The sequence below is a fragment of the Pocillopora verrucosa genome, chromosome 1 (assembly GCF_036669915.1).
Source record: "Pocillopora verrucosa isolate sample1 chromosome 1, ASM3666991v2, whole genome shotgun sequence".
Taxonomy (NCBI): domain Eukaryota; kingdom Metazoa; phylum Cnidaria; class Anthozoa; order Scleractinia; family Pocilloporidae; genus Pocillopora; species Pocillopora verrucosa.
The window spans coordinates 18,580,881-18,604,639 of NC_089312.1; the positions used below are offsets into that span (position 1 = coordinate 18,580,881).

General features: G+C 36.8%; 3 protein-coding genes across 3 annotated transcripts; 2 read left to right on the forward strand and 1 right to left on the reverse strand.

The window, feature by feature from the left end:
* On the forward strand, positions 1–4,180 carry LOC131788752 (acyl-carrier-protein phosphodiesterase PptH). The gene is made up of 2 exons (XM_059105838.2): positions 1–299; positions 3,115–4,180. The coding sequence occupies exons 1-2, from the start codon at positions 59–61 to the stop codon at positions 3,831–3,833; spliced, it is 960 nt and encodes a 319-aa protein (XP_058961821.2). The 5' UTR covers positions 1–58; the 3' UTR covers positions 3,834–4,180.
* Positions 4,181–4,195: 15 nt separating this feature from the next.
* LOC131788753 (homeobox protein GBX-2-like) lies at positions 4,196–6,300 on the reverse strand. The gene is made up of 2 exons (XM_059105839.2): positions 5,920–6,300; positions 4,196–5,290 (listed from the first exon to the last, which is right to left on the reverse strand). The coding sequence occupies exons 1-2, from the start codon at positions 6,239–6,241 to the stop codon at positions 5,013–5,015; spliced, it is 600 nt and encodes a 199-aa protein (XP_058961822.1). The 5' UTR covers positions 6,242–6,300; the 3' UTR covers positions 4,196–5,012.
* A 4,743-nt stretch (positions 6,301–11,043) lies between these two features.
* Positions 11,044–21,952, forward strand: LOC131788720 (V-type proton ATPase subunit B). Its single transcript, XM_059105802.2, has 16 exons — positions 11,044–11,135; positions 11,289–11,344; positions 13,325–13,423; positions 13,921–14,014; positions 14,606–14,683; positions 15,162–15,243; positions 15,466–15,523; positions 15,626–15,727; positions 16,533–16,630; positions 17,412–17,535; positions 17,931–18,011; positions 18,099–18,168; positions 18,974–19,056; positions 19,959–20,063; positions 20,657–20,786; positions 21,335–21,952. The coding sequence occupies exons 1-16, from the start codon at positions 11,051–11,053 to the stop codon at positions 21,478–21,480; spliced, it is 1,491 nt and encodes a 496-aa protein (XP_058961785.1). The 5' UTR covers positions 11,044–11,050; the 3' UTR covers positions 21,481–21,952.
* Positions 21,953–23,759: the final 1,807 nt, after the last annotated feature.

Sequence of the window (23,759 nt, forward strand, 5' to 3'; positions counted from 1 at the left end):
AGCAAACATGGCGGACCGTGCTGTTTGGATATTACAGCCAACTATCCACTTGGTTTGAATGCTTCTCGTCAAAAGTCGATATTTTTCCTCCTCTGCACTAAGAATGTCACGGATTTTTGCCATTTCAGATATTCACGTTGATATACCCGAAAACCTTCGTTTGGTGAATAGTTGGTCAGACGCTGACTTCAAAAATGACGTACTCATTCTTGCTGGGGATGTGACGGATAACTTGTCTCTGCTTAAAACAGTCTTGACGTCACTGACTCAAAAGTTTTCGAAGGTCTGCTATGTTCCAGGTTTGTGTACTTGAGTAAATCATTATTAAACAGCGTTGCAATGGTCCGTCACAAGTTTAAATGACTCAGGTGATGAACATGATAGACTTCCGCGTTTACTTAGCCTCATCTAAACACGAGTTGGCCTGTAAGAATTCAGAATAATTAGGCAAACTTAAGATGCATTCGAGGATTTGCATAACTTTTGAGATTTCTCTCAAGCCCACTAATCCTGGTTTAATTAGCACAAACTAAGAAGGAGTTTTGTTAGTTCCCTGACCCCCCTGGGTGAGATGCTGGTCCAGCACAAGTTATTTCCAGCATTTTTCCAAGTTCTCTTGGCAGTTTACTGGAACCCATTTATACTCATGGGTGTAGATCAAAGAGGTAATTGGAGCATTTTAAGAGGCTCTTGCCCAAGAACATGACAACATAAATGATGACCAGGTCGCAAACATGGATCTTTCAATCTAGATTCCAGGGCCCATTTAAACCAAACAAACTGCTATCCAGCATATATGTGTTAACAAAACTAACTGTGCTATCCATTGGACAGATATTTATCTGATGGATAGTCCTATCCGACCCTCCAAATAACCAGGACTAGATGTGTAAACCATGAAATGTGGAAGATGTTTCTTTGCATCTGACACTGCTAGTTATTGAAACATTAAAATTGAAAAACTTAAAGCAGCATATAGAGTAATGAAGTGAAAAAAGTTACAGCATATGATTTAAAAAATGACTGTAAAATTATACATTTCACATTATTCAAAAATTAGTTTTAATTTATCTTAGTTTAAATTATTGTAGCATATAAGGTGACAAGTATTTAAGTGTGTACTTTACATTTTCATTATGAATTATTTTTACTTCATTTGTCAATATGCTATATATTTTTCTTCTTTGAAAATCTTAATTTGGATAAAGTTGTGTCTGTCTGCTAATTGTTAAGCTCCTGTGTCTTCCTTGCCCCAATCATAGGACAGGTTGTCAAAGATGGCGTAATCCTCAACTTGAACTTGCATGTAAAAGGGCTTGAATCTGTGTGATTCTTTCATGTAATAAGGTCATTTTTTTTTTCTTCTATCCAAATATTTTCTTGGTTTTAAATCACCCATCAATTTTGATTTTCATGTTTCTTCCTCTCTGATACAAAGAAAGGAAACTCTTGAATCTCAATAACTATACAAACAATCATGTGGCTCAGTGAATGGAAGCAGATGAGCTCTGTAATCCACAGAGCCAAAGTACAATTTTCTAAGTTGGCTCCATCTTTAGTGACAGTGCATCCTTTGTGGGAAGAAAGAAGTTTGAAAAATAGATCACTGAATGTTAGAAAGTTTTAGTCCCCTGGCTGCACTGGTAAAGAAATATGTATTTTCTTAGAAATGGTATATCTTCTTGTTAGGGGTCATTTAATTTCATCACAGTCAAGCTCTCAGACTCATTGGAGAATACAAATCAACATCCATCTCAGAGTACTTTGCTTTTCTTTTGCATAGGGGAGACATAGGAAAAAAACACTGGGATCAGATAAAACCGTGGAAAATGTAATGTTTCCTTGATTTTACATTTAACTTGGAGCAAAGAACCCACTAAAATTTGCCTTGCTCCAAGCATGTAGCTTTGTACATGTAATTCAGGTGATAATGGAGCCCAACTAGTCTCTGGATGGCACAGGTTTGAATACTGTGAAAAAAAGAAAAATGTGGGCACTGTCTAACAGAAAATGAAACAAACACCTTGAAGGTAATGCTGCACCTAAAGATTGGAAGGGTTCACAACTGCAGATATCAATTACCAGAGTAAAATATCAAAGAAATCTTAGTACTTTACTCAGAGAGAAATATCTTACCAGAGTAAAATATCAAAGAAGTGTTGGTTCTTTAATCAGTATTTTTGGTATTTTCTTTATTTTGGGCTAAGTTTCTTGTTAATGAAGCATTTATGTTTCTGTATTTGTAAACATAAATTTGTATTTCATACACATGCTATCATCACCTGATTACCAGCGTGTAAGAAGAAAAGAGGTTTAGAAGTTTTCTCTCTCTCTGGGATTGAGATTTAATTTCCACAAGAGAATGTGTCTGTTGTCTGTATGAGATAGGGTCTGTATCTGTCAAAGTTTTGTGAGAACATAAGAAACTTGTGTTTATACCCAAGTGTCCATTTTTGGGAATTGTACATACTCAGAGGTTTGACTGTACAACTGTTTTATCAATATAACAGTAGAGCGGAGCCTGCTATTTATGAGATACAGTAACTGTAACCTAGGTGTAGTAGGGATAGATGAGGATTTTGCACAATTACAAAAATAAGTTGGAAACCTTAGCAAATACTTAACATCCATCCATCTGGTCTAATATGTCCAGTTGCAAGTCCTGGCCTACCCTATGCTAAGTTCTCAGTCAGGGAAGAGGGTTGTAAGATAGGGCAAGCAAAAACTGGTGGCAGTTTCGAAAGGAGAAAAGGTGCCACCCTTTTTCACACCTTCCACTGACTGAGATCATGGCAGAGGTTATCATTGACCATGACTATTGTGTTAGTGAGCCTGTCTCCACCCAGGAGTTAAATACATGGTATGAAGACACTAGAAGAGCTCAGGCAGTAATGTGCATTTGGAGCAGCAGATCCAAATTAGAAGTCGAATTGTTCAAAATTCCCATCAACATCCAGCTGCACAGACTAGTCTTGTGGATCTGTGCGTGTCACTTCCACACCTAACCTTTATTTTTTATGCAGGGAGGGGACGGTGGATACCCCCTTTTACCAGTTTTTTTCCTAATTTTTTTTTTTTACCCTACCGACTGTGTATACATCTTTTTTATTTCAGGAAACCACGAGCTCTGGATTCGTCAGGTAGAAAATACCTACTGTCACAACAATTCCATCGATAAATTCCACGCAATCTTGGCTATGTGTGATTCGATTGGCGTTCATACCAAACCAGTAAAGGTGCAATGCTGTAACGATACCGCGGCCTGGGTTGTGCCAATATTTTCCTGGTATGCCAAACCAGAGGACGACCTCCATAACTCGTTATTTGTTGGAAGGGACACTGAAGATGCAGAACTGTCCAACAAGGTCTGGATGGATAATCATCTCTGTAAATGGCCTGTGCTTCAAGGATCTGTTGCTCAGTACTTTTCTAAACTCAACGAAAACATTTTAACAAGGGATTACGACGCGCCAATTATATCTTTCAGTCATTTTTTGCCTCGTGGTGAACTCATCCCTGCTTCAGAAGAGGACATCGAACGAGTCCAAGACGAGAGAAAAAAACTACACCTCCCGCAGTTAGACAATCCCAAAGCCCAAGGATCGCAAATCCAGTTTAATTTTACGCGCTTTGCAGGTTGTAAAACCATAGAAGAGCAAATCAGAAAGATTGGCTCGAAGGTACATTTGCATGGACATCAACACCGTAATAGGGACCGTGTGATCGATGAGGTGCGTTATGTGTCATTTTGCCTAGGATACCCACGAGAAAGGTCCATGGGAGTTATTTGGGGCCTTTCACAGAGAAAAGGACCTCGTTGGATATGGCCATAGTGTGGTCATGAGTATGGAGCCAGCACTTACGGTATTAGTCAGTAATGGTTGTTAATTTCCCACATTTTAATGAGGCGGGAACGAAAACAATCGCCAGAAACGTTTTATATTCATTACAAGGTTGTGCGAAAAACGGTTACCACTAATCCAAGATTAATTAATTTTATTTTTCTAGGCTATATCTGCGTTTTATCTTACTGTAAGGAAAAATGGAAGGAAACACAGTATTGCTAGTAGACCCTTTTGCAAAGGTGTAAAACTAAATAAAATATTTGAGAAAATCTCCCTCGTAGAGTGAAGAACCATACACAATCTTATACCAAATAAAGTGTTTTAATTTAAATGAATTAGTAAAGGTTTGAATTCGACCACATTTGTGATGATCGAGCAGCCGAGCAGATTATGTACAGCGGTTGTATTCCCCTTTATCCGAAAAAAGGAAGGGAAAATACGAAGAACTTATCTACAAAATGACGCAGTTTTACAGTGGTTTTTACACGTAGCTAAATGATACGCGAGTGGTGTTTTACATTTTTCTATCTTAAAAAGTATTTTTCACAGTGAAACAGGTACATTGTGAGGCGAATCTTAGCCAGGCATAGTTACAGTTATGCGGAAAACTCAAGTTGGTCGTAAAATAAACTTTTCAATGTGCTAGTCGACCCTGGGCAATCGAATATAAAAACTCGCACTGATTTGTGCTTAACCCTTTTCAGTCCCAAAATCTGATTGTTCATTCTCCCCTCTCGTTGCAACACATCTCCTTATAAATTAGATAAGAGAATTTAGTGTTGGACCAAGATAACAACTTCCACCTGATTAGTTTAAGTATTCTTATTACCTGTGTGCAGGTTAATGTATGGATATTATAGGGAGAAGTTACATGCCAATCACTTCTGGGAGTTAAAGGGTTAAATCACTTTTTTTTAACTGCAAGCTGACTGCGATGATTGACTCCCATGACAAGCCACAGAAACCCTCAAATTGATTACAATTTTACTTCTCCTTACAATACCTATACATTATCCAGCAAAGACGAGACAAGAAAAACTTATCATCTAAAGTGTGATTATCTTGGAAATCTCTCAATTAAAGAAAGAGTAAACTATGGCAGCTTAAAGAGAGAATTACTTGACTTGGAAGTCAAAGGGTTGAACTGGCCAGGTTTTTTCAACTCCTTTATGGTGTCAAAGGATCTTTGTTGAGGTCCGCCCGGTTCTCCAAAGCTTGTCTTTTCCATTTGGTCCTTCTGTTCTGGAACCACACCTTTACTTGTGTTTCACTGAGCTTAAGGTATGATGCCAGCTGTTTCCTTTCGGAGCCCACCACGTAGTGGTTCTTCTCGAATGATGTCTCAAGGCAAAGAAGCTGAAATGGTGTGAAAGCGGTTCGAACGCGGCGTGTCCTTCGGCTTGTCGTCTTCTGGCCTCCTTGATGCGCAGATGTGCTACTTTGTGCTACAAGTGAACAGATAAAACTACATCAGGTCTAGTTATTTTGAAACGTCATGGGTACCAGTGATTGTTTAGCAGTTCCACTTTTTCCTTCATGACGTGTCTTTCCAGTCAACGAGACAAGAAGAAACATAATGCCGGCTGATAATTTCTTGACTGTATACTCGAAAATTTTACCGTCGGTGGAATATCGTGATCGCAATAGCGCTCGTACAATGTAGATAAGAAACTTATCTTAGATAAGAAACTTCGATACAGTTGCGAAACTCATAAAAAAACATAGATCGTTCTCCAGGCGATGGATGCAGTAAGTTGACCTTACGTAACTGAACACTTAGGATCAAATTTATCGACTGAATTTTTACCTTCTTATCGATATGGTTGGAAGTTGAAAGGACGGAAAATTGATTCTTTATCGACTGAATTTTTACCTTCTTATCGATATGGTTGGAAGTTGAAAGGACGGAAAATTGATTCTTTTTGCCAACTTTTAACCCAATATTTGACAGAAAATCTTTCCTCGTTTTCTCTTTTTGTAAGATTTTAAGTGCTAATGCACTTTATGACATACTTAGGACATTTTTTACCCCCGACACCAACTCGATGTGAAGTAGCAAAAGAAACCAACTTACGTCTCTCAGAGGTTGTTTTGGGCGGTGAGGAACTTTCTTGAGTGACCCTGCTTTGACTTGGGTATGGCGTCCACCGAAAGTTGTCCCGTGCGATCGTTATCGGGGTCGATATGGACTCGTATTTCCCCGTTGGGCTTGCTACATCCTTAGTGGTGGTTGGATAAGTCAAAAGCTTCCTCTCGGGCGCGAAAAGTGAGCAGGATGGAGACGTATATTGGCTCTGAACTGGCGCGGCTACGATGTCTTGATATCTACAGATGGCCCCGTTACAATCTGCCGAAGGACAAGGACATCGGTAGTAAAAGAAGTTTGTCGACATCATGAAGGCTCAACTGTTGTTTTTTCTTGGTCTTATCTCCTTTTGGGACGGTCCTGGATGAAGCCGGGCTCGGTAACTCTGAGCTAAATGCGTTTATAAGTGCGTCTTTTATTTAAGCTTAGGTCAATATACGGAATAAATGAAAACGGATATTACTGTATTAAGTGAGAAATAATCATTTTTGGTCTTTGTTTACATTGAGCTGTGTGTAATAATAACTTAATCAGAAGATCGGATGTAACACTGTCTAATCTACACCAGCAATATTTTGTTCTTTGGTTCTTTTCTGTCCCAAGGACGTTGTTGTTCTTTGTAAATTGTATAGTAATTGCACTTAAAGTCAGCAGGTTGTCCAAAGTCATCGGGGAACCTATTCTGAAAAGTACGAAAAACGAAATCGTGCACTTACGTTGAAAAGGCAATCTTATTTGTGTGTTTGTACTTTCTTTCTATCGAAAAAAAGACAGTCTGCCAAAAAGTTAAAATAATGAATAGTTAACATACAATTTGGATGGTCATAATTTGAAAAATACACTTCTTAGAAATCAAATCATTCTCTTTCATTAGCTAGTCGTATATGGGTGCGAAACAAGTGCCAGAAATTTCATGGGAAATTAATCGCCCTTAACGGAAAAGGAGTGCAGGTGAAAAGCTTAAAAAAAAAAAACTAAGTAACATGCTCCAGGTTCTGATTCATTGTCACTTTATTTGTATTTTCACTTTCAATCTAAGTCACGTATCAAGGGAAGAGAGATTACCTCGGCAGATTTGCCATTTGAGTGCGCCAGAAGTTCGCGCTGAAGAATTCAGATCGTCTTTGCAGCCCACATCACTCGCACACTTGGCGTAAATAATTTAATGCGCTCGTTTGCAAGCAAACAAGTAAGCGCGCTTATTAAAGAGCCGTTTGGTTGTAATAAAGACCGTAGAAGAGCAATATCCTCGCAAAAACGGCGCTAATTATCGGATGCGCTGTAAAGGGAGTCTGGAAATTGAGTTTCGAACAAAAGCACTAATGGTTGCCGCCAGTTTGGCGTGGAAATGTGGTAGTCCCTATTCTCAGGCAAGGTGAAAGTTTTTTTTTGTTTTAATCTAATAAAACGGAATCAATAAACTGGTTAATGCTTTTTGAGATTAATTTATACCAATTATAAAGTAGGAGAGGACTTCGTTTTACGCAACGAAGTTTCTCTCCTACTTAATAGCTAAAAAAAAAATGGAATACTTTGAATTTTTTACTTGTGTAGTTAGTGATTGTGAGACCTGTACAAGAACCTGAGTAGGTCCTCATTAAAAGCTTTATCCTTATAGAGATTACTACATTATTTTTCCTGAAGATATTTGATGAAAGAACGCCGCTAAGTATGGTAAGGTGTTGACAATTTCTCTCAGTAAGTATGTTGGCCTTCGTAACCTCCTACACTGATGTTTGTTCTTCTGTAAATAAATATATGAGATTGAAAACTATTCCATCATGTACGCCAAATTTTACCAGACATTTTGGAATGTGAATAATTCTTAATGTAGCTCATAAAAAGAACAACTTTTAATGGCTGATTAAATTTATTTCATAAAGATTGGCGGTATCGTATGGAAATTTTAAACGCAAACAGAGTGATCACAAAAGTATCCATCGAAAGCAAGCAAAGCCGACCACGCTGAGAACTCTGAAGAAAGGTAATTAATCAAGAATAACGATAGGAACGAAGATATCATTTCGAAAATTTTTCTTTCTTTTGAGAAAGATCGGTGTCTAAGTGCAGCTAAAATGACCGTAAAAGGAAAGCAGTGGACTCATTACTTACGAAACGACTTTCATCAGGAAATAAATATTCTTCTTACGAGCTTAGAATAGCTGACAAACTGCCGCAAATACACAATCAGTTACAATTGTTTGATGTGCGGCACGAACCAATAATCTTAGCAGGAGTAAATTGAGCAGCCCTGAAAGAAATGAGGTTATCTGTAAAGTGTCAGAGTAATTGATGATTTAATAACAACTGCGAGCGTCGTATGAAAACAATATAGTAAACGGCGAAAATGAATTTATTGGCAATCGACGACCGTGTGTGGATTACACTATGTACCCGCAGCCAGCAGGTGATTCTAGAAGTACTGCGGCACGTGTGATCAAGAGTTCTTTACTCATAAAATCGACATGAAAGCAAATCGATTACCCGTCTGCGTAGTTTGTGGTAAGATAGAAGAAGTACTATTTTCCTTGCTTATCAGTTTGTTTTAAGCGGAAGAAAATGAAACGCGCTCAGGAAAAGTCTTCCTTGAGGCAAGTAAATCACGCATATAACGGGAAAACTGATGTCTGTTGAAACCCGCCTATTTTTAGTTTAGAAGAATGAAAAGTCAATATTTATTTGAGTCGATAATTCGATGCCTTATTACATTTTTTATTACTTGTCCGTATTTCTCAGAGGTGAGAGGCTAAGTAAGCTATTTCTGCTCACAAAATTTCTAGTTTCACGCATGTTTAAATCTACGCCCATTTCGAGTGATTTTAATTAAAAATAAAAAATCATTCCGCACACATCTGAAGGATGAAAGGCTTCCTTCTATCATATTAAGTCCATAAAACAGTTTGATGCTTAGACGATCTTGATTAAACTTGTATTGTTTAAAATTAACTAAAGAGACACGTGCCCCTGTTTGAATAAAGACTTGATCAGGAGCTTTGTTCGATTTTCTCTTTTGAATTCCTACTGTTCTCCGTTCACTGTTTTACTTTTTGTGATTTTAATCACTTTTATTTCAAAGAAATCCTCCAAGTTTTTTTTTATGGGAGGTGCCCTGCTTCTATACAAAACTATGAACTGAATTTCAAAGCAATCCGTGTCGAATCAAGTCGCTACAGCATTTGAATGCAAACATATGTCCAGCATGTTTTCTCTCTAAAACTGTGTTTTAGTTGCGAAGATAGTAATCTAAAGCAGTTTTATATGATTCTCATGTTTTAGAGAAGCAATTTGAAATGCTTAGTTAGATTAGACCATACAGGCCTACGTCAGAAATAAAAGAGTTTTGTAATGCAAACAAATAAATTGTCTCCTAATACACAACGACACGATTAACATTTATCGTTCATTTTTGAAATACATTCTTTATAGTGATGAATGAGCCGGATCTTCCCAGAATAGTGTAAAACACAGCGCCTAACCTTTACTAAGAAAAGATCTTAGATAGCCTTGACCATGTTTGCAAATCTCATTTTAAATTGCCTCTTGTATCAAACTGAAAAACATGTGAAAGACGACTTTTCAGTCCGAATGTTATTATCTTTTCCATTTCTGTTCCCTCTCTGTCACCCTTTCTAGACCATGGAATAATGGTCTGTTTGTTAGTCAAACATCTTCAGCTATTTTCGTAGAGCTACATAACTGAACTGGATTTGGATCGAGAGAGCTGTGCCCGTTTGCTGGCATCTCAGAAGCATCGAAAAAAAATCGACAAGAAAAACAAAGAACACACCTACTGATTCGATTTTTACATTTATTCACTGAATAGATTTCAATTAATTGCCATTTGCGGTAGAGCCCGCCAAGATTTAACACCTCTTGATATTTTTTTAGTAAATTGGATCAACTTAGCCCATCGTTAATTTGGACAACCGTTATCTTGAGAAGGAGACCCTAAAACAGGAAGAAAAGTGTCAGTTTGCGATAGCGTGTGCTAGAGGCATGCTTCATTATGTTCCTTGAGACAAATTCTTGCAATCTACTAGTGCCAATTGACTGGTTCCCCTTATATTTAAAAATTAATTTTTAAGAGAATTTAAAACTCCTTTCACCAATTATTTCTGTCTCAACCAAATCAAATTTAAAAGAAAATTCAGCTATACGCATTCGGTTCTTTTCACCTCGCGGTATAATTAGGGATTAATTATGGATTAATAAATTACACTAAAAACGATCACAACTCAGTGTTGTTCAAGACTGCTCTTTGTTGATCATTCTGTCACTGTTATTTTCCCTTGCTTACTGCCAAAAACTATTCTGTCAGTTGGACATTTCGTCGAGCTGTGAGGTGTGACGGGGAAGGAAGGTTATGCGGTGCTGAGAGATTTGATACAATCTCTACACCATCCCCCTACCCTGGCCTATTTGTCAAACGTGTACTCCCTTGTCTCTCTGTTTTTACCCACACGTTTCTCCTGGAAGCTCTGGCCTTTGATATCTCCCCCTGCCCCCCTCTTCCAACTTTTCAGTCTCAGCCCTGATCTTTCCTTATAACATCAGTATGGGTTGGGAAAAATGGCTGGTTCAATACCGGGTTAACAAGAATTTTGAATAAAAAAGTAAATCAAACAAGCACAAGGCTTATGAATATATTTTTTTAATTATTAAAGCATCGAACAAGATGTAAATGCGAGATTTTCAGCCGACGTTCGGTTGGCAAGACTATGGACCACGAACTAGTAAATTTCGATGAATGACTGTGCTTTTGTTGAATATCTTTTTACAAGAGAGGGTAATGTCTCTTGCTTTTAACACGTATTGCTATTGTGTTCCTAAAAGAAAAAGAAAAAAATTAAAAATACAAAATGAAAATTGATAAAAAAAAAAGTGTAGTTAAAAAATCAACATTTGTTCTAGAAGAAATTTAAGAGAACATTTGTTCATTACTGGTATTTGCTCTAACATTGGGGCTGTTTACACGAGGAAAATAATTTACGGTTCGCGTAACCCGGGTAGTTTTTGTACTCTTCGAATTTCCTTTATCTCAATCACTTCATACTCGACCCTCATACCCTAAAATTATTTGTCATGTGACGTGACGTAATGCTGCCAATTATATTCCAAGATGGCGCCGACAACGGGTGAAAATGGAGTCGCCAAAGAACACGCTGCCGCTGTAACAAGGAACTACATTTCACAGCCAAGATTGAGTAAGTTACTTTGAATTATCCAGGAGCACCGTCATGTGCCATTCGATTGCTTTTCGTCCCCTCTTTCTGTTTTAAATCGATGAAGTTTAAACGTCTCACGCTTATCTCTGCAAGTCACATTTGATCGTAATTTTTGTTGCTTTTGCTTTCCAGCGTACAAAACAGTTTCAGGAGTAAATGGTCCTTTAGTGATCTTGGATGATGTGAAGGTAAATACGGCTCAACAAAAGCTGAAGCTTTCTACCTTGATGCGATTGATCCCGGGTTCTGAATTTAATTTGCGTTTTTTAAATATTTATGCCTGGACACAAGCTCAGCCGAAACTCGTCCTGGTTCGATTAGGTCATGTGCAAGGTTTTTGTCGATTCATTTCAGTTCCTTTATACACAACAATTGTGAATTATTTGTAACACATTTCCAGACATAATATGTTGACCAGTTATGATCTTTTGTGCAGAACGATTTTTCATGTGATTACATCAGTTTTGTTCTCTACAAAGGGAAGAAAATTCAATCAGAACTTCCTTAAAGTATAAAACTGCCAATACATCTCCATTTTTTAATTTGATTGAGCTGTCTGAGATTTATCTCAGAGCTGTGCTTCTACTTGACTTCAAGTTAGTTAATCATTTATTTTCAGAATTTCTAATTCTCTCCCTCAAAACTTGAATTATTTATTACTAATAAATTTTTGGGGAGTCCCAATAGGACTAACTCAACATATTAACATGTTTAGTAGGAGAATGATTCTAACAAGATCAGTTTTTGTTCATGGTTATGCCTGAGAGGTGTATGAGCCATAAATCTGGATTTTTATCCTCGATGTTTATAATGTATTGTCATGTGATTTACCATACAACCCTACAGCCCTGTTAATAGAATTCTTAGAAAACTTTAGATGAAAGCTGAGGCCAAATGGGCTGAGGTGAGCTGGTCCCACTCTGCATTCACACTGCTTTATTATTAAAACTTAATGGGAAAAAAAGAAAGAGTGAAAGAAGACGCATTTTTGTTAGACTGGTAGAAGTTGTATCTTTAAGCTGTGCTTCTACCTTAACTCAAATAGGTTCAAAATTTACTTTTAGAATTTGTAGTTTTGTCCTAAATGAAGAAATGAAATAATTAATTCATTTCTGGGAGTTCTCATTTGATTTTCTGTTCTCTGAGTTTAAACTTAATTTGTATTGAGATTAGTTATTTTAAAACATGTATTAGTCTACATGATCATTTTAGGCCTAAAAGCCATATGGTCCCTACCTCCTAGTGCCCATTCTTAATTTCTGTAGCACTAATTGACCAGGAGTATGCCTTCTAATCTTGATGGGTGCCACATGTAAACCCACTCCACTCTCCTTTCCCTCAAAGTTGTCACATTTCTCTGACCTTTTTAGACCATGAATTCATTTGTACTCTTGGGTGAAAATAGTATCATGAGAGTATTGTGAGAGTAAAGTGAACACAACACCAAGCCCTTGGATTTCACAGTAAGAGTAGTTTCCAGTGCCACATTACTACCATGTTCTGAAAATAAAAGAACCAAAAAATAGGTTCTCATTAATATATTCAGCCATACAGATCCAAATGTGTTTTTCTTATTCTGATTTTTTAGTAGCATAGCAATTCTTTGGTTTTAAATGTGCTTATATGCAGAGCTAGATCTGTTGTTTACCTTCTCTCATCCACCCTCTTGTATCATTCCCATAGTGTATTGTATGTTACTGGAGGTGGGACTTGTTTACATTCATTTAGCAATCATTATGGTTTCCAGTGCATAGACACTTCCAAAGATGTTGACTATTTTTGTCATAAAAGTATGCAAGTTCCCCTTTAATTCACTTTAAACAACAATTGAACATCCTGTATTTTGAAATAAAAGATACAGTATAAAAAATAGGTTTCTATGAATTTTCGGGGAGCCAAAAAATACTTACAGATGGGTTCCCATAGTCTCAGGGCATAGAACCTAAAAATTGTTCTCCGTGGGATTTGAGATCCTATAGGTTTGCAACACAATGAACTGCTGAGGCATAAACTCACACCTGTTTGTTTGGTATCCACTGAGCAAACCATGGGGCTACTTTGATCATCACAAATAAATTTAAAAAAAGGCAGAAAATATTGTATAAGGAAACTATAACAATAGATTTAGCCTAAAAGAATTTCACAGCCTTGCTTTTACTTTCCCTTAGTTTCCAAAGTTTGCCGAGATTGTTACTTTAACTTTACAAGATGGCTCACAAAGAAGTGGTCAGGTACTGGAAGTCAGTGGATCCAAAGCAGTGGTGCAGGTACTTAAAAGTAATGGTGCATCTGACAGTTTAAACTTTGTGTTCAAATTCAATGCTGTAGGCTATTCACACAATCTGATGTAAATTGGTTTGTACTTCAACAGATGGTTAAACTGGAATCTCACCACAGACAAAAAACATTTTTTTTAATACAACTGTACATGTGCATGTACCAGTTTTTGTTCTTAACTGAACAAAGTTTATGTTGGAGGTGAAAATGACTGTAGGTTAGAGTGAATTAAGACTAAGTGCATTTATTTTTCTTTTTTTGTCTAAGGATAATCATGATGTATTGTACATTAAAGACTAGGGATGTTGAATCAAACTTTTGACCTTAGATTCATTTTAGCCTGAATAATATACATGTACATGAACTTGTAGCTGAGCTGGAATTTGCAGTACAGATATTGTTTGGTATTTTTCAATAGCATTTATGTTTAATTTTTGGCAATACTGGCATCAGCATGCTTTTAAACTCTCTTGTTTGAAACATGTAGGTATTTGAAGGAACTTCTGGTATTGATGCTAAGCATACGACATGTGAATTTACTGGAGATATTTTACGGACTCCTGTGTCATCAGATATGTTGGGTAGGTAGCATAGATCTGTTTATGTATTGTTCAAGTGACTGGCAAATGTAATCCCATAGAAAAGCATAGTGAGAGCTGGTGTGTGAAGGATCAGACAGGTTGATGTGAGCCACTACAGAAGAAGTAGTCAGGCCCTGCACTTAATCACAGGCCTCTTTTTCAATTTTTGAGAATGTGAATTGAAATTGTGGACTTCAACTTAAAATTAAACTAATGAGAAAGTGAGTCACTCTTCTTGATGAATTATGAGTTTCTTGTTCTGACTTGAAGAAAAAAAGTTTTCCCTGTAGAAAGACCTTGTTATTCTGTAGATGGGCTATAACCCTAAGCCAAATATTTTCCCGTTCAACCCAACCAAAAACTCAGTTTATAGGTTTTTAGTTTATGCATTTTGAATATGTTTCTTATAAAATTTAAAACGACCTTGACAATCCAAAACTAGTAAAATACTCAACTGTTTGTTTATTTATTTGCTCACCAAAAGTAAAATATTCTTGCTTTACAGCTTGAGCAGTGTAAGAAAATTATGTCTAATCACAAATGCAGGGCTGTGGTCTTAATGTTTGCATCCATTACATACTTTTTGTTTAGGGCGTGTCTTCAATGGGTCAGGAAAGGCAATTGATAGAGGACCTGCCGTCATGGCAGAAGATTTTTTGGACATTCAAGGTGGTGTTTCTGTGTTTCTTGTCCATCTTCAGCATTTCTACCGTGAAACTCAGAAAACCATGTACTTAAAAATGTATTTCAGGAGTGTTATTGTGTTTAAGGAAATGAGCAAAGTATCATTTATTTTGAAAAAATTCAACTGCAAAAAGAAGGCTGTGTGTGGTTTAGAGATGTGCTTGCCTTTCTTGAACATTAGCCTGACCAGTCAAAAATACACAACTGAGCTGTTGGAATGAAACCATAAGTGTTTATAGATTTATAAGTTTCACACTAGCTCCGTGTGGGTTTTTAGATATCTTTGGGTATTACCACTGTTTTTTCATTTTTTTCTCTTCATTTTTTTTTTCTTGGAAAAACTAGGTACAACCTTTAATGTTAAAATTTTGATTTACTTATTTGTGTCAAGTTTGCTGGATAATAGAAAAATTTATTAAATCATTACTTGTAAAGATTTTTTGACTTCTTACTTCATACACAGGTCAACCAATTAACCCATGGTCCAGAATTTACCCTGAAGAAATGATTCAAACTGGGATCTCTGCTATTGATACAATGAACAGGTTAGAAACATATACATGTGTTTTTTGGCGTGGTAGTTGGCTTCACAACTGTCTTTGGATGTGATTATGTTTTTAGTTTAAGACAATTTTTTGGGGGCAGTTTAACTGAAATGCCTGCAGAAGCAACACAGATAATTGAAAGCATAAAATGTCATTCTTAATTTTTCACAGAATTATTCTCAATTTGATTCTTTGTGTAATAATTGTTTTTCACTATTTTAGCATTGCTCGTGGTCAAAAGATCCCCATATTTTCTGCTGCAGGTTTGCCTCACAATGATGTAAGTGTACAAGAATAGTCAGCCAAATAATGTGTTTATTTATCTGTTTGCAATAGTTTAAATTGCCTTCACATCTGTATATTACATTTTTCTTCACATCAGATTGCAGCTCAGATTTGTCGGCAAGCAGGTTTGGTAAAATTTAAGAAGGGAGTAATGGATGACCACAGTGACAACTTTGCCATTGTTTTTGCTGCTATGGGTGTAAGTATTCTGTCTATGTTATATACATTGATAAAAGATATATGTCATTGATATAACTAGTTAAACAATTAAAACCACGAGTTTGTAAGTACCAACTTTATGCATAGTACTTTATTTTAGAGAGAGAATTAGAGATTTTCTGTTTTCTCTTTTTCCTTCTCAATATTTGTATTAACCCCTTTCACACCAGCATTTGTACTCATGTATTATCCATACTGTTCTCCTTAAATTTTGTGCGGTACTGATTAGGAGAATTTCTTAATTCTCATACTGATAACCTTAATGTTTAATTTAGCCGTGGAACTGTACAGAGAAATTAATTTTAGTTACTCTGAGAGTTGGGGGATTAAAAGAGGAAGAGATGGAAGGAGACTTTTGAAATAACAACCTATTGTTTTACATTTTGTCAGTCATTTCAAATGTGATTTCCACCTTTTCAAGTACTGTTGTTGGCTATGGCTTTATATTAGGCATCCATATACATAAACTTGAATATTCCATATTTTCAGCAAAAATTATTCATGTGCCTCATGGAAAAGATTTTATCGCAATGTGGTGAACTGTTTAATCCAGTTTGTGACTAGTGACACATACATGTACAATAAGGCTTTCACACAGTGTCTGTCACCCATCTACATTGTATGTCTGTTTCCATGACAGTTTCTGTTTCTTCCTGCTGGGCTTGCTATCCCAAAACCCTGGTGGCAGTAAATTACTTAAAATGTCATGTTTTACTGATTACAATACAAAATATGTCTGGAATTTGCAGTTTTTATAATTTTCTGTAAAATTATTTCCTTATCAGGTCAACATGGAAACTGCACGTTTCTTCAAGCAGGACTTTGAAGAAAATGGTTCCATGGAGAATGTGTGTTTGTTCCTTAATCTTGCCAATGATCCAACGTAAGAGAATTTCTTGTTTACTTAATATAGATATCATCCATGATTATTTTATAGAGAATAATGTTTTTATTATTTAAATGGGGTCTTGTTAAAGTTATTTCTTATAACCCTTTCACTTGCAATACCTCAATGATAATTCTCCTAACTTTCTGTCCTACAGTTTTTATGATGTAAGTTCAGAGAATTTGGTAGTGATCAACTAATAACCCTTTTATTGATATTTTTATTTTCCATGTCTCTTGTCTGCTTGATATTCACTTGGCTCATAAAACAAGGAGCTATACCTTAGGGGTGCTTGAGAGAAGTTGGTTTGTTGGTGTGCTGCAAGGGTCTGAAAAAACTCTGAATTTTCTCAAGATAAAATCTGCTCAGATTGTTTGACCCTGTTTAGCACCAAAAAAAAATTTCCTTATTGCATATAAATTTGTGTACCCTGACTGCGGTTGAAACACTGTTGAGAGCTTGTGGTCCACAAAGACATTCAGTTGGAGATGCTAAAATGCCAGTCTCTCCCCCTTCCCACGTCCGAGCTACATGTATGTCAGTGTTTGTTTGTCTTGCAAATTGGTTTAATAATGGAAATTTTAATCATTCAGCTTTCATTCGCATCTTCCCTTTCAATTCTTTTTGTCTCATTATATCTTCCTGAATTTGTGTTTTTTTGTGTGTGTGTGTGTGTGTTTTCAAATTTAAAATAGTGCATGATGTTAGAAGTGACGCAAAATATCGTAATAAATAGTGAAAGCCATGGTTTTCTTGAATTTTGACTTTACTTTCCTAGTATTGAGCGTATCATCACACCTCGCCTAGCACTGACAACAGCGGAGTTCCTGGCCTATCAGTGTGAGAACCATGTCCTGGTCATTCTAACAGACATGAGTTCTTATGCCGAGGCTTTGCGAGAGGTCAGTTACATTTTATTTCGTCATGTTAAGATTGAGAATTGCATCATTTTTGTTGCTATTAGATAGGTGAAAGCAATGCATCAAAATAACGTGGAGGGAAACTTTTCCAAAATGATTATAGATCTGCCACGTAGTGAAAATCATAAAACATGTTGGTCGCCTCACTTTGACGAATTTTTATTTTTTAACCCTTTCACTGCCGGAAGTGACCAATAAGTAATTTCTCCATACGATATCAATGCATTATCAACCAGGCAGTCGATGAGAAGATTGTGAAATATCAACAGGGGGTTATTTTTTAATTTGACACCAAATTCTCCAAGCTACAATTTTAAGAAATGCATTGAGGTCAGAGAGGGGAATTGATAAATATTCTTTTATTTTTCACTGTGCAGGTTTCTGCTGCCCGTGAAGAGGTTCCTGGTCGTCGTGGTTTTCCAGGATACATGTACACTGATTTGGCCACAATTTATGAGGTACAGTGTCCAGTCTTTCTCAGAAAGCGAGAGATCCGGTCACTGAAATGACTAAATCTAACTAACATTACTTTTATTGTTTACTAGCGCGCAGGACGTGTGGAAGGAAGAAATGGCTCCATCACACAGATTCCCATTTTAACTATGCCTAATGATGGTAAGGAAGAATTTGGTTTAACATCTTAAGGTGCTTCTCGGTTGAGTGTCGTCAAGCCATAACTAAAGCAATCACAACATCCAATCATAGTAGGGAAAATATCACGAGGAGTGAGCCAATGAGAACTCGACGGAAAAAACAAGCAAACTGCCTGAAGAGCAGGAAAATGTGACTGGGGCAAGTCGCCATTGGTTTTAGTTTTGAATCTGAGTGGTTCAGAATGCAGCGCGAGTTTTCTGGACCAATCACTTAACGAATTAAAAGAAAACCAAAGAAATCTTGGATTAGTTCTGTACTCAAGTGAAAATTGCGCTTTGGAAGTCATTTCTTAGATACTCACAGTCAATGTTAGATCAATATTACTTTGTTCTCCGATTAGTCTACAAAACTATCACCACCCCCACAACGAGTCAGTTGCAATTTAACTAAAGCCATTCATGACTTGGTTACGTGCATTTTGTATTTCTTAAGGCTGGTTGCATGCATTTACATTGCAAGTTACCATCAGCCAGACTCTCTAGCCAGAATCTTTAAGAGAGAGGAGTTCATACACTCCCCCTTCCCCCCCCCCCTCCAAGGATTAATGACCAGACCTAAGAAAGTGGCACAGATTGAGCCCACAATCGACCGCACTTTTAATTTCCACCATTCTGATCGGTTGTTGTGTTAAACTTGGTTTTCTTCCTACGAAGCTCAATCATAGTGTACCTTATTTAATGCAGTAATATTGCTCTAGCAAGTAAGACCTGCATTGTTCATTACGTGGTGAAGGGCCTCAAACATTTCTTTTTCTTGTTGTTTGTAGATATCACCCATCCCATCCCAGATTTGACAGGTTATATTACAGAAGGGCAGATCTATGTAGATCGTCAGCTCCACAACAGACAGGTATGATTCTGGTACATTTACATAAAAGACAGACCTGGTTGTGTCACCACAGGAAACAAGCGACGCTTATGCTTTGACCTTGTTTTGATACAATGATGATATGAAACGACGTAAACTAAAAAAAATTAACATTTAATAGTACTTTAACCCAGACATGTAGGTCGTTAATCTAAGATCTAATTCGGCTTCAGAAGTTTCTTTAAATGAGGTAAATTAGTTTGTTATCATATCAAGAAGACACAATCAAGCTCATAACTTTGTTAATCAAAAATAACCACAATTTTCTTGATTATTATTGCTTTAAAAAAAAACTCCTATTTCCAATTATTCACTTGCTAAGTTGTTAGCGTACAGTTTGTTATCGTTCAAAAAACCAATCACCTTCGAAGTTATCAACCAATCACTTTCAAAGTTGTAGTTTAAATCAACCAATCACAACCTTGATTTCAATCACCATAGAAACAGTGTACTTTTTAATTGGGGCTTTCAAAATTTTTCCTCTCTTTCATAACTTGGCTATTTTTCTTTTCTCGGAAATTGTAATTTTTATGATTAACTGGTGACTCGTGTTAAGTGAATTGTTCTCTCGCTGCGCGGTTGTCCGATTTTGTTATCACTCGTATGATTTCAGACCAGAATTGGACTCCGCAGTTCTATTACCATTACATATTCTTACAACGTGGTTGCTAGATAACGAATAGAAATCGCTAGGAGAAATTATTTGAGTGATGGGAAAGAATTCTATCAAAAATTAAATCCCGCCCTTCATTTTCAAGATCCAGAAACTGTGGAGTAGATACGTAAACAAGGTTCTCTTTCAATTGGATTAAAAAAAACTGAAACGAATACGTTAGTATGTAAGTTTTCTTTTGACCTTGCATTGGGGCTATTTCTCTTTCCAGGTGTATCCTCCGATAAACGTGCTGCCTTCGTTGTCAAGGTTGATGAAGTCTGCCATTGGGGAAGGCATGACAAGAAAAGACCATGCAGATGTTTCTAACCAATTGGTATGACTTCAGCTAGATAAAATCTTCATAAGTGCCTCAATTGTTATCTTTTTTCTTGATGAGTCGGGCAAAAATATTTTGGGAAGTGTTGACGAGTGTCTACAGTTGTACCTGAAGAATTACTTGTTTTGATGAAACCTTGCGTGGGGCATGATGAATCAATTATTAAACTTAGAGTAGTTAAGCATCACGTCTTCGGTAAAGGGGCAAACTGCGAAAAATGGAATTTGTCTTCGTCTATCTCCAGCCGTTTGTGCGCTAAAGAGAAAGTAGTTGCTTTAGCCTGGCATAAGAGATTTTTCGCTATTTATCCATTTGGTAGATTTGAGGATTAATTGTGGGAAAGTGTGTAAAATCAGAGATTAATTTTGTCCTTTTCCCAATGCTCTAATTGCTTAAACCTCCTTTGTTTAACCACATAAGGGCTCTACAGTTTGGTTTTAGGTTTGCAAATAATTGCTTGAGGGGGCGATGAGAGTTTTCTTGAACAGTTACAAAGCAAAGTAAAGCAAAATCAATGCAATCAGGAATTGCTTATGACACTGACACTCAATTGAAAAATGCCCCAATGTGTCTTCGCTCTTCATTTTCAGTATGCTAACTATGCCATCGGCAAAGACGTGCAAGCCATGAAGGCTGTTGTGGGTGAAGAGGCTCTTACATCTGAGGACCTGCTGTATCTAGAATTCCTGTCCAAGTTTGAAAAGAATTTCATTACACAAGGTACGAGAGGGTGATCGTCTACACTGAAAAAAATGAATCAGAGGAGTTCTCTCCAACATCTAACTGAAAAGTCCCCTCCTTAAAGGAGATTTTAGAAGTACAGTGGGATGAAGACAAAGGTTCAACCTTTTCCGTTCCAATCTTAAAATGCTCCTAAGAAAGATTCTGTTATCCCAGCAAAGTGCAGTGTACTAGCAAGTTCGCACGTGTGACTGAACGACCTGCAGTTTTCGTGATATGTATTAGCTGAGATATTCAGGATTCACGCTTAATCGTAAGCTGATTAAATGGTACCCAATTAGTGGATACTGAAACTTTTGAAATCAAATAGTACAGAGGAATTACTCATTCAGGACACTTCTAGTGGGGATTTATCAATGGACCTAAACTTATAATTTTTGTGTGTCACCTTCACTGAATGGAAACCTTTTCAAGGGACCTTTTTTCATTGTCCTGATGTGGTCCCTTGCATAGAGCTTCCACTGAACCATTGTGCAGACTGTGGTATCCAAGAATGCAGGAAGTAATGTTATTTTTCTCTATTCCAGGAACATACGAAAATAGGTCTGTATTTGATTCTTTGGACATTGGATGGTCGCTGCTGCGTATCTTCCCCAAAGAGATGTTGAAGCGAATTCCGCAGTCCATCTTGGCCGAGTACTACCCTAGGGACGGGAGGGGTGGATCTGATTAGGTTGAATTACATTAAGCAAAAACTACTATAAAAATTAATACAGTGCTTTTTTGAAAATGATGTTGTGAGGGACGGTTTTGATTTATTTTGGAAAGTTGATGCTTCATTGGTGCATAAAGTGGGTCAATATAAAAATGGAAAAGGACTTGCATTGTGTGAAAGGTCGACAAAAACGGTGTTCCTTCGCGTAATTGACCTTATGATCAAGAAATCAATAATTGTAAGAAGCTCTACGGAAAATGTCAACATAATATGGCATAAAATCATCAGTTTCGTTTAATGTATCTTGAGGTGAAGTGACTAGAATATCGCTGTGCAAATCACAGCGGGCGTCTAAATTTTTGTGTGAGCAGTTATCAGATCAGTAGAATTAGAATTATTTCTCTTGTATGTAATTAAAGGATGAAATCTATGTGACTGATCATCCTTGTAAAATACTTCATCTGATTATCATAATAAACTTGAACAGTGATCAAGTGATCCCTCTCTTGTATATCTCGTAAGGTCCAAGAAGACCCGGCAGTAGGCACGAAATAAACAACTAGTAAACCATATAGGCTATAATCCATAGCAAATTTAAACTGGACAAGGAATGTTGCGTGGCTTTCCGGAAAATGACATTTTAATATTTTGAGATGTGAGGATAAAACGTTTCCTCATGGTAGTGAAGCGTTCTCTCATTTCGTGACCCAGCTATTTCGCAGGATAACGTCGTGAACTCGAGCTAAGTACATGTCTCAGAGATATCATTTTTGTCACACCCTAACAAGCTAGGCATGTAGTATATTTTTCCGTCAGTGATCCCATCTCTGAGGCTTTTCTTTATTTCCGCCCCTCTAAAATCTCGTTTAACTCTAATCCCTGATGCCTTGATCATGATTATACTTTTCCTTTAGATGGACGCAAATCAGCGACTTCACGTATTTGAATATATCCTGGCGCTATATTGTAAAGTAATTCAAGTTATCGAGGAGCTAGTGTTTTCACTCAAATGAATGAATTAGTTAAAGTGAGGGCGGAACAGGATGTTAAACCAATGGTTTCCGAAAGGACTCTGGATCACACCTAACTCTGACCGAGCCAGAAATATTATTTGTGGTGTTTCCATGTCTGTTTGAAACCGTCTGAGGTGCTTCCCATTAAGAGAAGTCTTTATAACAGTCATGTCACTACTGTGAAACAAAGTAAGTAATCACTAAATGACTGAAATGTATCTTCCAAGATAAACTTTTGAGGTTTAAGTTATTTAATAAGTCTGAGGTAATATTTCTAAAATTTTAACAATATTTACACCTTTTACTTGACTATACTTAGTTTTTGTTTTATAATCGAACGAAACTAACCGATGAACTTCGTCCCGCCCTTTAAAGTCGGAACACTCATTTGAATAACAAATAATTTTCAAAAATTAATATTCATATCTATGCTCGGTCCTGCACGTGAACAAAGCTGACGAACTATAAGAAATTTCAGCGTCTTTTACAGTTTCTATGTAGTCAAGAAACACGTTATTTTGACCAAGTTACCTTAGGATATTATCAGTTCTGTCAGGGTCGGTGTGTCGTTTCGTCTGCTGAATCCAGTGGAGACAGACGCCGAGGATTGTTCAAGTTTGATGTCGATCATTTTGTCAATACTTTTCTTCAGGTAAATAACCTAAGTTTTGATGTATTTTATATAGAAATACAATGTTCGTGTTTTCCGTTGTTGCCCTTGTAAAATTTATTTAAGAGTTTTATGTAAGAAGGGAGAGCAAGATACACGTAGCTTGGAATAAGACAAATCCTCAATAGCAGCCGCCATGTTCTTCTTGAACAGCGTGACTTTCAGGGCAACGTGGGAAACTTGCACTTTAATGTTCGAGTACCTATCACTGATTTCCTTATTTCTCTTTTGATTTCTGTACTTAATTTTGATAATGCGCATAGCCATAAATGTCTACAGTGTTTCAAAATTAAAAAACTGGTTTTTATCACAGTTTTTATTTCCCCCTACCCCCCCCCCCAAAAAAAAAAGAAAATCCGGCATGGGAATGGAGGGTAATTGTCCAAAAGTTTAAAGTAAAATAGGAGATTACAATCTCTTCATTAGAATCCTTTTTTCTAAATATCAGAATATTAGATCCAATCCTTGATGAAGAAACTGCCGATGGCAGTACTTCTTGTTGTATTTATTGTCAGAGAAACCAAATTTCTCTTTTTATCTCTCACCAGGACAGCGTCAAGCATACGATAACAGAAATTTGGATGTCAAATTAAAATTGCAAGAGAACAAAAAAG